General features: G+C 56.6%; 6 protein-coding genes across 6 annotated transcripts; 2 read left to right on the top strand and 4 right to left on the bottom strand.

Annotated features, from left to right (window-relative positions):
* Positions 1 to 1945: 1945 nt before the first annotated feature.
* LTR77_010995 (uncharacterized protein) lies at positions 1946 to 3865 on the top strand (the record flags this gene model as incomplete). The annotated part of the gene is made up of 1 exon (XM_064808210.1): positions 1946 to 3865. One exon carries the CDS (start codon positions 1946 to 1948, stop codon positions 3863 to 3865), a length of 1920 nt encoding a protein of 639 aa, XP_064653630.1.
* A 613-nt stretch (positions 3866 to 4478) lies between these two features.
* LTR77_010996 (uncharacterized protein) lies at positions 4479 to 5489 on the bottom strand (the record flags this gene model as incomplete). Its single annotated transcript, XM_064808211.1, has 1 exon — positions 4479 to 5489. One exon carries the CDS (start codon positions 5487 to 5489, stop codon positions 4479 to 4481), a length of 1011 nt encoding a protein of 336 aa, XP_064653631.1.
* Positions 5490 to 7601: 2112 nt separating this feature from the next.
* On the bottom strand, positions 7602 to 8603 carry LTR77_010997 (uncharacterized protein; the record flags this gene model as incomplete). The annotated part of the gene is made up of 1 exon (XM_064808212.1): positions 7602 to 8603. The coding sequence occupies one exon, from the start codon at positions 8601 to 8603 to the stop codon at positions 7602 to 7604; it is 1002 nt and encodes a 333-aa protein (XP_064653632.1).
* A 1923-nt stretch (positions 8604 to 10526) lies between these two features.
* On the bottom strand, positions 10527 to 12060 carry LTR77_010998 (uncharacterized protein; the record flags this gene model as incomplete). The annotated part of the gene is made up of 2 exons (XM_064808213.1): positions 10527 to 10958; positions 11011 to 12060. The coding sequence occupies 2 exons, from the start codon at positions 12058 to 12060 to the stop codon at positions 10527 to 10529; spliced, it is 1482 nt and encodes a 493-aa protein (XP_064653633.1).
* Positions 12061 to 12598: 538 nt separating this feature from the next.
* Positions 12599 to 13312, top strand: LTR77_010999 (uncharacterized protein; the record flags this gene model as incomplete). Its single annotated transcript, XM_064808214.1, has 1 exon — positions 12599 to 13312. The coding sequence occupies one exon, from the start codon at positions 12599 to 12601 to the stop codon at positions 13310 to 13312; it is 714 nt and encodes a 237-aa protein (XP_064653634.1).
* Positions 13313 to 13757: 445 nt separating this feature from the next.
* On the bottom strand, positions 13758 to 14413 carry LTR77_011000 (uncharacterized protein; the record flags this gene model as incomplete). The annotated part of the gene is made up of 3 exons (XM_064808215.1): positions 13758 to 14010; positions 14067 to 14108; positions 14157 to 14413. 3 exons carry the CDS (start codon positions 14411 to 14413, stop codon positions 13758 to 13760), a joined length of 552 nt encoding a protein of 183 aa, XP_064653635.1.
* Positions 14414 to 14689: the final 276 nt, after the last annotated feature.

The following is a 14689-nucleotide window of genomic DNA, read 5'->3' on the forward strand; positions in this document are numbered from 1 at the left end:
CACAATATCCGCTGGCATTTTTGCCGCAATATTGCGGGTTCCTAACGGTTGCAAGCGTGATGGCAAGTTCCCTTGCGGAAACTGCTTTCTACTTGCTGTACGCTTGTCGCATTCCTGCCATTGATGTGCGAGCTTAAGGATGCTGCTGCTTGGGTTATCTATACTGTTCACAAAGCAATATCATGTTCACAATGATGACGAGGCCAGAATTCCGATGCTCTGTGGATGGCCCTACGCTTTGAACACAGCCATACGCCTCAGTGCATGCCTCCGTCGCTTCTAAAGGCATGCAATGTCGGATATAGCCTGGAAGGATACATGATAGCAACAAGATGCCAAAAAGCGTCCTTTGATACAAAGTGTACTGCAGTGTAGCGACGCAATGTCGAAAGCCAATGTGAGGAGTCGACGACTACTGATTGAAAATGGGTAGCTTTCTGGCGGGTGGTACTTCGGGATAGCAGGATACCATGGGAATACAGAAGATCCACTCATTTTTCGCCTTGTATGTGCTAGCTGAGGTACCACGTCGCTGTACTGTACAGTACTTCGATGTACATCACAGAGAAGCCAACCCATCACCAACTCTACTCTTTCACTCCAGAAGCTTGGCCGGGAGACCACCAAGACCCAAGTGAGCTAAGCCTAATGCGGGTTCGCGTCTACATAAACTTATACATCTGAGAGAGAGGTGATGTGTGCATCAAATTTGCAGATGACTGTACTGTGCACCCCTCGCATCGTGGCAGCTCGATACGCTATCCCTCCTCCGCACATATCGCAATGGACACGCGGGCCAAAAAGGAAGTGACCTCGGCACTGCCGCAGCGGTGTCACACGGCCGCACGCACACGCTTTGTATACTGCACTTGGCGCAGTTGCACCACTCATACTCAGCCGTGCCCTTTCTTCCGTCCATTCACGTCTTCCGTTTGAGCGGACATCGATGTATTGCGAGCTTAACTAGCGCACCGTACCCCATGCGCATGAGAGATCTCGTTCTCGACAGACGTCTGAATGAGAACCAAACGCTCGACCGCTCTACAATACCTCGCTAGCGTTCAAGGCATGCATACACACCAGTCCACCTCGGGATACACACAACGGTCCCGAGCTCAACGTCTCTCCGCCCCAGCTAGTGGAAGCATGCCTGCGGGGGTGCGCTCAGCAGCGACCGTGCGGGGATCTCTTCATCGTTTCGCAGCCTGCCAGTAGAGGAGCTGCCGGCTGCGATGTCAACGAAAGACGTGGTGAAATGGATGGTCTTTACAGGCATATATCGTGTTACCCGCACACCCACCACGAAGTGGGCGTCGTTAGACGCAACCAGGTCAATTACCACTGTCAAAACCACTGACAGTCACCCGACGTACACGGCATCGATACTGCGCGATCCGCAGGCTGTGGGAGCGCGAAGATGTCATGGATCCTCCACGGCGGTACTGGAGGAGCGAAGGACTGGTGGCCCAATATGAAACGACATTGCGGCGTTCCCTGCGGCACTAATGATCACCAACCGATCGTGATTGGTCGCGACCCGTCGCTACCGGTCGCCACCGGTCGCGACCGGTCGCCAACCGTCGCCAACCGTCATTACCAACCCCCTTGACGGAGGCGATATGAATATCAGCAAGGGATCGGCCACAGGACTGGCTACTGCTCCAAAGAGAACGTGCGATACGATCGTGCGTGCGTGCAGGACGCGGCCATGTGTGCGCCCAGTCGCCCCTTTGCAGCCGCCATCGTCCTCTCACCACAGGTTGAGAGCATTGCGACAATGGCCGCCTGGACGCAGTCCGGACATCTCCCCACAGCGAGCAGTTGTCTTTTGCTTCGTCGTATCTGCTTCCGGGCAACCCAGCGAGCCTCTCCTCCCGCAGCTCTACCTATTCCAGCTCCTTGAGGTTCGGGTGAAAGGAGTGCAAGATCCACCGGGGACCACATCATGTCTCGTCCGCAAGTCGCAGCAGACGCTCGATCACGCTGTGAGACGAAACCCCGAAGCAACGCGCTGCAGCTGTCGGAGGATTGTCCTGCGTCGGGGGCGAGCGAAAGAGGAAGATGCCTGGCGCTTGTCAAGAGCTTCTGCGCCGAAACTCGCCTGTCACGTCTAGAGATCTCCGCTATCTTGGGTGCGGAGCCGTTGAAGTCCCGTTCGTTCGTGACGAGCTTCCGAGATGTTTACCGAAAGATCCTGGCGGGTGGGCTCGGAGAAGACCGCGACGACGGCCGCGAGTGCGAGGCCGATGGAGACCCTCGGCGTCTTGTGGCCTTCCGTATCGCCAAACGGCTGGTGGACAGAGAGTGCGACAAGCGACAGAGTGCCCCGAAGGGAAAGCAGGGTGTCACGAAAAGCCCCAGGCTGCAAGCACATGATGCGCGCCAAGCACTCGCGGAGCTCAACGCTAGTGCAGTATGGAAGGACCATGCCTCGATCATCGCTGCTCGATCAGCGGGGAGAGATAAGTGCCCTGGTGAGCGCCAGTCAGCCCTCGATTCGCCCCAGATGTTCGAGCACGAGAGCGTGGACGAGTCCCGGAGGAAGTCTTCTGAGTGTCGCAGCAAAAAGAGGAAGCGACCGGTACGCACCGCCGGAGACGACAGCGGTAGCGAGGGCAGAAATAGGAAGGAGCCGCAATGCATGTGCGCACGCCGTCGAACGTCGGCGTCCCGAGGTGTGCCGCGGCAAGCAGACGATTCGAGCGATGGCTCGAGGTACACCACGGAGATCGGCACAGAACGTGGCTCCTCGTCACCATCGAGCGTGAACCCGGACGGCGACGATGGTTCTTCGTGGAGCAGTCCGGATGTTCTCGTTAGCACGGACGTTCACCAGCCTGACACCTCTTCGATTGTCATACCGTCGAAGGGTGCTACAGGTGTACGCAAGCAGCTGATCCCGAATACGCGTACGCGATGGCGAGAGACAACGCCGGATCGGGGCGCGACCCAATACAGAACACCCGCAGTGACGGCCAGCTCGAGTCACGGAAGCGGACTGCCTTCGTTCGAGGATTCGGCGTGCATCGACTTGACAAGTCGTCCGGATCCGCCATGGACGGAAGCAACGGAAGATCCCGGCAAACAGAGTGCCGTACGGTCGCTCGCCGATGGACAGTGGCTGACCACGACAGCCGTGCTGCACGGAGCCGCACTGTTCAATCCGAGTGGCAAGGTCTGGCACGTTCCGGAGCCCGTCGTGGTCACCGGAGGTGGGTCGCCACGGCGACGCTTGGAATCTTCTCATCAGGACATCGTTGTTTTTGTGAATTGGCACAGCTCCCACTGGACCGTGGGTATCACTTTCACGGCCACCGGAGAGGTGTGCCTATATGACCCTCTACACCGCGAAAGTTACATCGACGGCACGTTCGATCGGGTCGTTGCTCTCGCTCCCTCGCTTCCAGGACGAGGCTGGAGAAGATCGGCAGGCCGCAGCCAGCTCAAACAGGACAACAGCGATGATTGCGGAATATATGCCATCGTCTTCGCAGCTTATACCATGTGTGGCGAGCCGCTGCCGTCGCGCATCGTGCCCGAAGTCTGGCGCGCGCTCCTTGCTGAGACCCTTGCACCCAGCGCGGAGGTCAAGCCTTTGTTCAATACCTCCCCCGCGCAGGGCACCACATCTATGGCGCGAGAGATCGTCAGCCGGCAGAAGAGAGAATGGACAAAACCATTGGCGTTGCTCCAAAAGAGGGTGATGGAGTACGAGCAGAAGAAAGCAGCCGTGCGAGCTCTTCTCCGTGAACCGCATAGCCTGTCTCTTCCCGGCCAGCGCATGGCCAGTCAGGCGATCGCATACAGCAAGTTCCAGCAAGCTGCGTGCGGCTGGGCCATTGAGAAATTGACAGCGGCGTGCTGACATCGAGTGTTCCGGAAGAGATACCCTACCGCGTCGAGAGGTTCGCCGCTGCAACTACGATCGCAAGCGAACGCGCTTGCGTGCAGGTCTGTTGAAAGCGATCTGAGGCGACGCGCCCATTTTCGCTAATGCCTACGAACTCAACGCGCTCGGACCGACATTCGTTGCCGGAGTGAGTCCGACCACCGTCACGGCTTTGGCTCACGCCTCAACTTCGACGGTCCCGCACGGCAGAGATTTCTTGTAAACGAAGCGCTCACATCAAACGGCTCGCTTGCGCAGATACCGATCATGCATACCCCTGCGATGCTGTCCCATACCCAGCACGCGAGATGCATCACAGCTCGGCGCCATGAAGAACCCACGGCCGACGAGAAGGTGTCCTCCATTTCCTATGGCAGCATATGGTGTAGAATTGGGGGTGGTCATGCTCACGGATGCGTCAGGGACAGGATCGGCGCGACAGCACCACTTCGGATCTGTAGACGCGCGAGACGAAAGACCCCGGTCTATGAATGCTTGCTGTGTCTGACAAGGGCCAGGACAGAGCTTTGTTGTGGTGCGGTCTGCTACATGACCTGCCGTTGCGGTCGTCCGCACTGAAGAACCCCTTTTAGTGCTCCCCGTCTCCGCCCGTGCCTTCGCGCTCCCCGCCGTCGATCGTCGTCGTCGTCGGCGACCGCAAGTCCCGTGCGATCGTGTCCCTGCTGCGGTACTTGGGAACGAGGCGAACTTCTTGTCTCTTCCAGCCGTAACCCCGCTCTACAAGTGTCTGGTACGCTCTGGTGAGTACCTCTCGATCGCGACTCTTAGAATTCTCGTCGGCGGCTTCGGGATAAACGATGTTCAAGAACTGGCTACAGCGTCCTGCCGTGTCCACGTCACCCGCATCGTCCACCGTGTACTTTACGTGGACGCCGTCTCCCGTGAAGCCGCCCTGAGGCCTGTGCTCCGTCAGAAACGAGTAGACCCGTCTGAGAAAGCGTTTTCCGTCCATCCTGCACGGACACTCGATCATGCAGTAGAAATCCAGCCGTAATGCCGTGATTCCACATTCCCGCGGTCCAAGACAAGTCCCTCTCCCCGGTCGTGGCGTGTCGTGGTGCTCGTGACGCTCCTGACGCTCGTGGTGGATGAGGTCAATCTTTCGTGCATGTTCGGTGCAGCCGTCGTGGACCATGTCCTCGAAGACGGCCATAAGAAGCATATCATTCCGTCTTCGGCAGTCGGGATCACGCCCGTCAACAAGTCGAACGGGTTCGTCCGCGCGGCTGCCAGATCCTGCGTTCTGCTTGGTGCTGCTGTCATCTCCGGCATAGAACACACTGAATCCGGCAGGCGCCGGTTCGTATCGAGGTCTGTGCTTCGTCCAGAAAGAGTACACGACATCGCAGAACACGTCCCTTGCCCTGTTAGACAAGCAGCCGATGGTACGATCGAACTTCAGGTGCAATATCATTGGACCGCAACCGCTTTGTTCGGGGAGACCTCCTTCGCGCGCTCTTGGTTCACTAAAGTGGCCAGTTTGCTCCGTCACCATGGGGATCGTGAGACCTCGCCTACTTCCCATGGGCCCCCCGCCGCTGGAGATGGACGCGATGGGCGTTGAAGCACATTCCGACATGCTCGCCATTGACCTGACACGTAGCGGACGATGGGATGTGGGCACCGACGTACGATCTGATGTGGCATCCGTGTGGATCAAGGGTGGACTTGGATCCGCAGGCCATCGCAGATCGGTCAAAAGTTAGTTTGGGGAGTTCTGTTCAGATTCGAGGAGCGGGCACGACAGCGTGTCAACGATCGCATGGGAGAGTCAGCCCTGGTGATCGATGTCACTTCTGCAGACCCACAGCCGCCATTGCGAGCATTATGCAAGCTTGGGGCGGTCTGGACCCCCTATCCCTCCGCGCGCGGGGGACTGCGGTTGCGAGAGACGCTCACCGCAGACGTCAAGGCTCGTGCGATGCACTCGGGGTCGAGATCAGCTTCGCTTTCCCCTCCTTGACACGACTCCGATGCGGAATGGGTGAGCGATCACCGCGTTATCTGATGGAGACCACTATCGCCCAGCTGGTCGACAAGGAGAGGTAAGAATTGGACGCCGATACCACCCACATCTTGACCCACGTTGCAAAGGCGCAATGTATAATGGAGTGACTCGTCGATCGAAGGGTGCGACCTCTGCTGGTCGGAGCCAGCCCACACCACGGGAACCATGGGAATGCAGATCGCCGGACGATCCAGCACTCCTGAGATACGATGAAATCCGTACGCTCGCTATGCTGTTTCGCCGGTCTCACGCTGACTTCGACGCCGTTCAGCGAAATGGCAAAGGTGCAAAGCATTCGTTCGTCAGTGGCGGCAAGACTTCCACTGACGGTGATATCGCAGGGACAATGAGTTTCTCTTGTCAGGCTACCGGTTCGTGCCCCCATTTATCCTCTCCGTCCATCTCTTTCTCACCGCAGAAGACCGACCTCAAATTCACTGCGGCGCTCGATGGAGAGCGTGCTTTCGTGGCATAACGAGACAGGCTAGTGCATCCCCCTGCCGTCCGACGAGGCCTCCACTGACGACGCAAACGAAAGTCAACATCTACTCCCACCTCCTGGGATCGCTGCTCTTCCTGCTTCTTCCCCTTCACTTCTGCGTAACAGTCCTCCCTCACGCAGCCGAAGCGAACGTGGCAGATACCGCAGTGCTCGTCCTCTACTGTGCGAGTGTGTCGGTGTGTTTTGTTTGCTCCGCCAGGTCGGTAACAACCCGAGCAGATATTGTGGACGTGGTCACTGAGAGCGTGCAAGTTGCCACGTGATTTGGAACCTGAGCCCGAGCGCAGCCGCCCTGGGCAACAGAGTAGATCTCGCTGGGATAGTACTTCTGGTATGGAGCGCGAGTGTCGCTTCGATCCATTTCGCTTTCCCATGCGCGCCTGCCCTGCGCTTGTCGTACAAGACTCTCGTGAGTGGGATCCCTTGGCGTGGACGAGTCGAGCTCATGCCGCACTCAGGTTTCTATTGGTGCAGCGGTCTGCGCCCTTTTGACGCTGCACCCACGATTCGTCACATCGCCGTTCCGAGCGTACCGCGTGTTCACGTACACCGTGCTCGGACTTTTCGGAATTGCATTCGTTCTGCATGGCATATATATATACGGATACGAGGCACAGAACCAACGGATGGCCTTTGGATGGACAACGCTCACTGCTGCTTTCAATGTGGTCGGAGCTGCCTTTTATACCAGCAGAGTAAGTCACGCAGCGCGACTCCTTCCCACCGCGCTGATTCCTTCAGTTTCCCGAACGACTGTGCCCATACCGGTTCGACTTCATCGGTGCCAGCCACCAGCTATTTCACATCTTTGTGCTTGTGGCGAGTGTCGCATTCTACCGGGCTCTTGCGCTGGCCATGTTGGAAGTGCGTATGCCGCCGTTTGGGTGTCTTGTGGAGGGTGATGTTCTTGCATTTTGAGGGCATCAACGGTCTGCGGAAAAGAATGGTGCGTCGAGGGAGGGAAGTGGAGGGAGGGTGCAATCCAACCGCGTGATGTTCTGCGTACGGAAGTGCACGCGAAGGAACGGACGGGACAGCATATTACGCAGAGAGTTGCGGGGGTAGGAACCATCGCTCTGGCACCGCCTCGTGTGATTCGAGACACGCAGGGTAAGACTGTCGAAACACACGGGCTATGACCGGATCTGATCACGTTCGAGTACAGCAACGAGCTTGCACTCTCAACCCGTCATCAGAGCCCGTCGCAGACTTGTCTCAGTGAAACGGTCTCCTGCAGTGACCATCAAGACCCTGACCACATTTGCCACCTGACTGTCCGCTTCGACTCTCTGTCTGGACTCTTTTGCTGCGATAGCAACGCCCTCTCCAAGACGCTGAATAGAAGATGCCTTCGCGCTCATAGTGTTGTACAGATCCAGCCATGCTTTGCTATGTGTAGCATTGTCGATTGCGCAGCCGAGCTGGCTATGACTTGCTCCGCATGTCCACCCTCCTTCGAAAAGCACTGGGAACACTGCTTCGTACATTTTCCTTGTGTCTTTGGCGATACGCCCTGCGTCAGCCTCTTCCCATAACGACCAATCAATCAGGACCACGTCCGGCAGCAGTGGAGTTTGTCTCCCGGGATAGCGAAGCATGAAGTTCTCGCGATTAGTGTCTGCACGAACAATGTTACACTTCTCATACAGAAAAAGGCATGCTTTGGTGAGCTGATCGACGATATGGAAAGCCAGTTCCTCGGGAACAGTCGATTGCCATGCTTGAGTGGTAACGTAGAGCTTTTCGAGTGTCAGCCCGGACATCACCGGCTCCATACTGTACCATGGCGCGTTCGATATGCTGTAATCGTGTAGTTTGACAAAATTGAGGTGAACGGACTTTTCCATCCTCGACCAGACTGTCCGCATGGCCGTGATCTCCTTGACAAGATAGCTAGCGCTGGCTTTGACGCCGGACGGGCACATCGGATTACAAATCTTGACAGCCTGGATCTTCCCGAGGCCCCCTGCACCTTCATATCTGGACGGATCATCTGTCAGTCGAGACTGCTCGAAGGCAAAATCGGATTTGACGAGGGCATAGAAGACGATGCCAAAAAAACCCACTCCAGCTGCATGCACGAGTTCGAAGCGGTCTTGGAATCCCTCCTGGCATGCGTCTTGGTCAGCTTCCCGATGATCACTGAGCACGATCCCTGTACTGGTCGCTGCGATGAGAGTCATGTGGATCGGGGAAGGTGCCGTACAGCGACGAGGACCGACGGGTGATGTGCAAAAAGTGGCGTGGGCTGTCGGCGATCGCGTTTGTAGGGGAAGCGGAAGTGGACGGAGTGTTGGAGGCCGACGGAGGTGTGTGCGGAATGAGGGGAGGGCGGTGGCAAGTTTAGGAGAATCGCACGCGACGCGGGAGCGTTGCTCCTACGATTCCAAGTGCGGCGGATTGGGGACTGGATGGACGCGCGAGCGGCCGGGAGGGGGACGGCAGTGGAGGAGGAAGAGAGTGAATGGGAAATGTGGGCGAACAGGCTGGGCGGTGCCGCGGACGTGACTAGGGAGGGTGTACGGAAGAGCGGGTTATGTCGACGGACTGGAGCGGTGGAAGTGATATGACGGGGACAGAGGGAGATGACAGGAAGGCCCCGGTACCCGTAGCACAACTCCTGGCGACCGCGACAGGCCCGCAGCGCGCTATACAACGAGGGATGCCGGAAAGGGGGGGAAATAGAGGAGGACGCCCGGGGCCCGTCATGCGTTACCGCTCACAGATACCCAAACTGCTCATGTTCCGAACACTCGTGGCAGTGCTGGAGCTGATTTTGCATCAGACAAGCCGTGGCTTGTGACACACACGATGCTGCAATACGACCGACACAGATCGTTCTCCAGCTGAATGTGAATGGCTCGCGTTTGGATTCCGTGCCCTTGTGTTGCCTCCTGGATCTATCGTCCGAACGTGTGGCACGCTGGACGAGATCGTTGAGGAGATGTCGAACCCGCTCATGTACGTGCTGGAGCGCCTCTGCCCCGATGAGGACCACGATCATGAACTTGCTCTCGGCGACTGACTTGGACATCCTCTGTTATGCGTGCCCGAATGCACTCACGGCCTAGGAGAGGGACACACTCTCGGACCCGATCAGGGACTTGCCCCCGCAGGAGGCGTGGATGAGAGACAGAATCACGCACAAGAGGACCGTCCAGATCGTGGGATCGAACGTGCGTGAGTGGTCGCACAGGATTGGCAGACCCTCCAGTTACCGGAGTACGAATGCGGTCAACGAGCACATCACGGTCACGGTCTGGGTCATGGCTGAGAGGGCGGCCGATGAGGGGGCGTCGGTTTGGGTGCAGGCAGACAGCGAAGCCTTCGGAGCTACACACAGATTTGCCGCCAGCAGAGTATCTCTGGGTCGGGACCTGCTCTTCTGGCGATGAGAGACGTGATCCATCGCGTCCTCCAAAGCCGAAGCGCAAGACGAAAAAGGCCGCCACAAAGCACCAAGATCCTGCAATCTAGGAGCGAGGACAGGCGTCGCCGAGGTACGGGCCATCAGCCACGTGATTTTAATGACACCAAGCGTCGCGCCGATCACGTGACGAAGACGACCGGCTGAGGTGCATCTCACGCTACAGTAGCATTTGTGTACCCAGAGTTGTAGAATGTGCTCATTCCCTCCTCATGATTCGTCGAAGCCTGCCACTTCGTCTCGGAGATGTTTTCGCTGTAGGAGTGCCCGCGGTCGTCAGTCACCTCCGAACATTCGACACTCTTTTTCGCAATCCCATCGGCGCTCAGGGTTATGGACCGCCGCGTGTTATCAATGTTTCCACTTCGGATGGGCAACATTACTATACTGGTGTTTGGAATTTCCATGTTCGGCGTCGTCAATACATGGTATTCGAGGTTCATCCGCGACCTCCTGGAAGCTGGTATTTGACTCTCCATCTCGACCATACTGCTGATCGTAGTCACAAATTGGATGGGTCAGATGATATACCGTAGGAGCGGACATGTCGAAGGGGAGGGCAGAACGAGGTCGTTGCCCCTTCATTCTTCTACAGGAAGCTAGGGAGGGTTGCAGAGCAAGTGCTACCGTCTTGTCGAGTCAGATGTTGACTTGTCGTAGGGCTCGCCTGTCCATTCCTTCAACAGCTATCGATTGGTACTGGGAGTACCGCTGGACTCTTCATGTTGTTCTTACCAACCGCTCTCACGCCAAATTGCAAGTCATCCTTGGGTAGGTCTACTGTCACCGTCCCTCTGTGCCCGACGTTCAGATAATGCGTCCAATCCAGGGAGCCAGAGGGCCGCCATACGAGCTCATACCCTACTGCTAGGCTATCGTGGCCCGTTGCCCAACAGAACTGGCTTTTGTTTGACAAATCCTCTACTCGCGCTGAGCGATTCGACGCCAAGGCACCAACAGACATGCTGATACCAACATTTCGGGGGGTCGAAGGGGCGTTTGCAGCTGACCACATACTCGCAAGATTCGTGCGAGCCACGCGAGTCGTATATTCGAAATCGACGAACTCCAACAGGTCGCCGAACTGAACCCCATTCTCTACCCGAGGGTCCTTGTCGAATGTTCAGCATGACAAACGATGGGGGTAATACCAGTCGACGTACCTGGTGCTGATGTGCAAAGTCTTCCACACTTTCCGTAAACCTCACCGCTGGAAACCCTTCCGCCAGAAAGCTATAATGATCACCGCCCCTGCCCATCCTGTCGGGACGGTAAACAAGCTCTACCCTCATGCGGAGCGCGCGTGCGGCGCCTGCCGCAATCTCTCGGATGAAGCGACCAAGGTTGTGGGCCGGGGAATCGTTCCAGTCGCCGAAAACACTATATTGTTCTCGGAGTTGCGCTGAGCTAGTGTTAGGGTAGTAGATACTCGCGCCGAAAACACGGACGATGAAGTCGTTCACGGCTGAGAAGGGCGTGTTCTTGCCGGTCCCAACGATGTCGTTGTTCCAATTCCCTTGAACATCGTAACCAGCATGCCTCAGGGTGCGAGCTAGGTGAGCCGAGCCGGACGCACCTTGATACCCCTGCTCCTCACCTGCGGTAGCGGCGAAGACGACAGTCGCTTTCGGTTTTCGTTTTGTCATTACCCGAGCTAGCTCCATAACGACCGCTACACCGGTAGCATCGTCGTCGGCTCCAGGGGCGTCACCAGTGAAATCCATAAGGTCCAGTCTGCGACTGTCGTAATGCGCGGTGACGACGTAGGCTCGCGAAGGGTCCACGGTACCGTTGACTTGAGTGACCACGTTGCTGACATTTACAGAAAATGGATAGAATTCCGCGGCTTCTTGGATGTAGCTGTTCAGATATACATCGACGGTCCCGTCGGATGTCCCAGCGTTGGCCTTCATGGTATGGTATATCCAGTCCCGAGCCGCGCCGATGCCTTCAGTCGATGACTCCTGCGTCGAAAGAGTGTGTCGGGTACGGAAACCGACTAGCGTCGTGACAGTGTGTTCGATCCGCTCTGGATCGATCTCTGCCAGCATCTCCTGCAGCTCAAGACTAGGTCGTTGTGGGCGTAACGGGGAGCCGATCGCAGGGGATGGCCAAGTATCCTTATGGGTGTATACATTACCATGTAGCACCGCATCCGTGGTCGGAAAGAGCAGAAAAGTCGTAACAAGCATAGCAACGATTTCATTAGGCATTTTCGACGGTGGATAGTAAAGCAGCCGGACATTCATGCGCGATGGCTTATGTTATATAGCGCTTCTAAGGGAGTCGGCATTTGCGAATTGTCCGCCACGTGCATAGCTAACAGTCAACGCATTAGAAGCTAGTTTTCGCGCTAATTTAGGACGAAAATACACAGACAGGACGATAATATGGACGATACTATGAGCAGAACGAAGTGTCTACGTCCTTTACGCGACAGCAAAGTGCCTACAACTCTTGTCCTAGATAGTGTTCAAAAACGCGGCGAAGGGTCTCCGAACAAGCTTCGATCACAGGAGACTCACGTGGACATTCAGAAGGACTTCTACACTCTACACGATCTAGCCATCTAACGAAGACGGTCTTTCCTACTGAGCGGGCTCAGCTGCGGGTCGGCCAAGAAAGCCGAGTTAGCCTGCAGATCTGCAAGCGTCCCAGTGGGTGCCGGAGAGGTGAGAGGCAAGTGGGTATATAGTCCTGTACGTCCACTGCGGATGGAATCGCACCCTTTCTCCTTTATTGCTACTCAACATGCTTTTGCCACCGTTTGCCATCCTCCTCGGCGCTCTGTCACTTGCCTCGCCATGCTACTGCGCACCAGCGACATGTCACGGTCAGGGTCTTACTCTGGCACAATTGCAGAAACAACAACCCCGGCAGACTCTACCGTCGAACAGCAATGCCACGCTGCAGCATGTCGGTCTTGGCATCGGCGTCCAAAACTACACCTGCGCTACTACGACGGCTTCGCCGCAGGCGGTCGGGGCCATCGCCTCCGTCTTCGACATTACCCAGTACAAGCTGCAGTGCGGGCAGACGCCGCCAGGTCTTACGGCAAGCTACCTCCGAGCGTATGAGCGCTTGAAATGCCAAGCATCGCAGAACCTGGATGTCAACAATTGTCAGCTCAAGGCCAACTATCGATTCTTCGATCATCTCGGGCATCACTGGTTTGGGATCGTCGATGGTCAAGGGACACCATTTTTCAGCGTCCCAGGGCGCGGTTTCCTCTCGGCTCAGAAGACCGGAGCAGCCGAAGCACCCGCAGACGCCTACGGCGGACAGACCGGGTTTGGTGCAGTCGACTGGTTGTTCCTACCTAGCGACGGCTCGCCGCACAGTCAGGTGTTCTCAGAGGTGTACAGGATCGACACAGCAGGCGGGGCACCAGATCCGAATGGTTGCGGCGGTGGGAAGAAAGTACTATCTTACAAGTACGCGGCCGAATACTGGTACTACGTATAGTCTCACGCGGAAGGGGGAAACGTAGTACAGCACGATATGGTAGGCACACTGCAGTCGTTCTCTATACTATGCAATTGGGTCAACGCCAGAACATTTCGCTTGGAACGGTTTACGAATAGCATGTAGGCTAGCGCTCTAACGAGATTTCCATAGCATTACCTCACGAGGGGAGGTCGTGTCCTGCTGCGTGCTTCCAGGTTGCAATTGGACTTCATTCATGTGACACTACACACGCGACCAGCCGGGCATGCAGTCACTCGAGTCACATGTCGGGCCTATCAGTCGGGCCAGCTACACGGGTTGCACCGACGGTATAGTATTGTGTCTCTAGAGCCATGGTTGGTGATGCTACACTAGAAATACATCTTCGACGGTTCGTGCAGTCCGTCTCCGTCACTCTTCCGCTGGTGGTACCACACGTCCCAAGTCGACTGCACACCACACACTACGGGCCCTGCGTCGGCTGCTTTTTGTGCCGTCGACGTCTTCTAGTCGAAACTGGCTGTATCGTGAATCCAGAATTTTTCATCAACGGAGAACATCCTTGCTGGTGCAGCCTCGTATCCGTGATCATGACCGCCGCTTCTGCTAGTTCTCTCTCGAGACGTGCAATATTCTCTTCGAGACGTTCCACTTTTGCTAGTTTGCTCTCGAGACGTGCCACATCTTGCGCAAAAGACGCAACCTGCCCTTCCAGCCTGGGGCGCCGTCAGTGACACCGTCCATGCCATTATTACTGTGTGGAACATAATACCTCTCGATAATCGTCGCCAAGTGTTGCACAGGATTTGCAGCGCTGCGGAAGTCAACATATGCGTGCGTCCAGCAGTGGAGAGATTCTTACCTCGCCGCATCCATCAACCCGTCCCCGGACTCGCCCTGCCAGTTGCCAAGATCAGGGAACAATTGGGCCCCGTCATACTGTGTTCGCTCCGCTACCGGCACTGGATTCCAGTTCGTGTTCCAGTCGAATCCTGTCATATCGCCGAGAAGAGGCTGCATGTCGTTCGGGTAGCCTGTGTCGAAGGGCCACAGCATCTCCTCACAGGAAACATTGTTCACCCACTCCGAGACAGGCTCTAGGGTGGTCGGAGCGTCCATGCTCTGCGTCGAAAAGACAATCAAACTTGTATTGCGGCGTCGACCCTGATGGAGGACCATCTGGTCTGTATATAACATTGTCATCGGTCGGATATTTTTTGGGGGCTGCGGACTGCGTTTGAGGATTGCTTGAGGTGAGGGTGGGTGGAGCACATAACACCCCCTCGCTCCGAATGTTGTGTCCACTCGCGGCACACCCGTCGCCCCGGACTCTACATTTAGAAGGCAGACTTCGTTTCGCCCTGGGACGCCGGTGTCGTACCGTTGCACGCGATC

Source organism: Saxophila tyrrhenica, assembly GCF_035928015.1.
Source record: "Saxophila tyrrhenica strain CCFEE 5935 chromosome Unknown scaffold_29, whole genome shotgun sequence".
Classification (NCBI taxonomy): domain Eukaryota; kingdom Fungi; phylum Ascomycota; class Dothideomycetes; order Mycosphaerellales; family Extremaceae; genus Saxophila; species Saxophila tyrrhenica.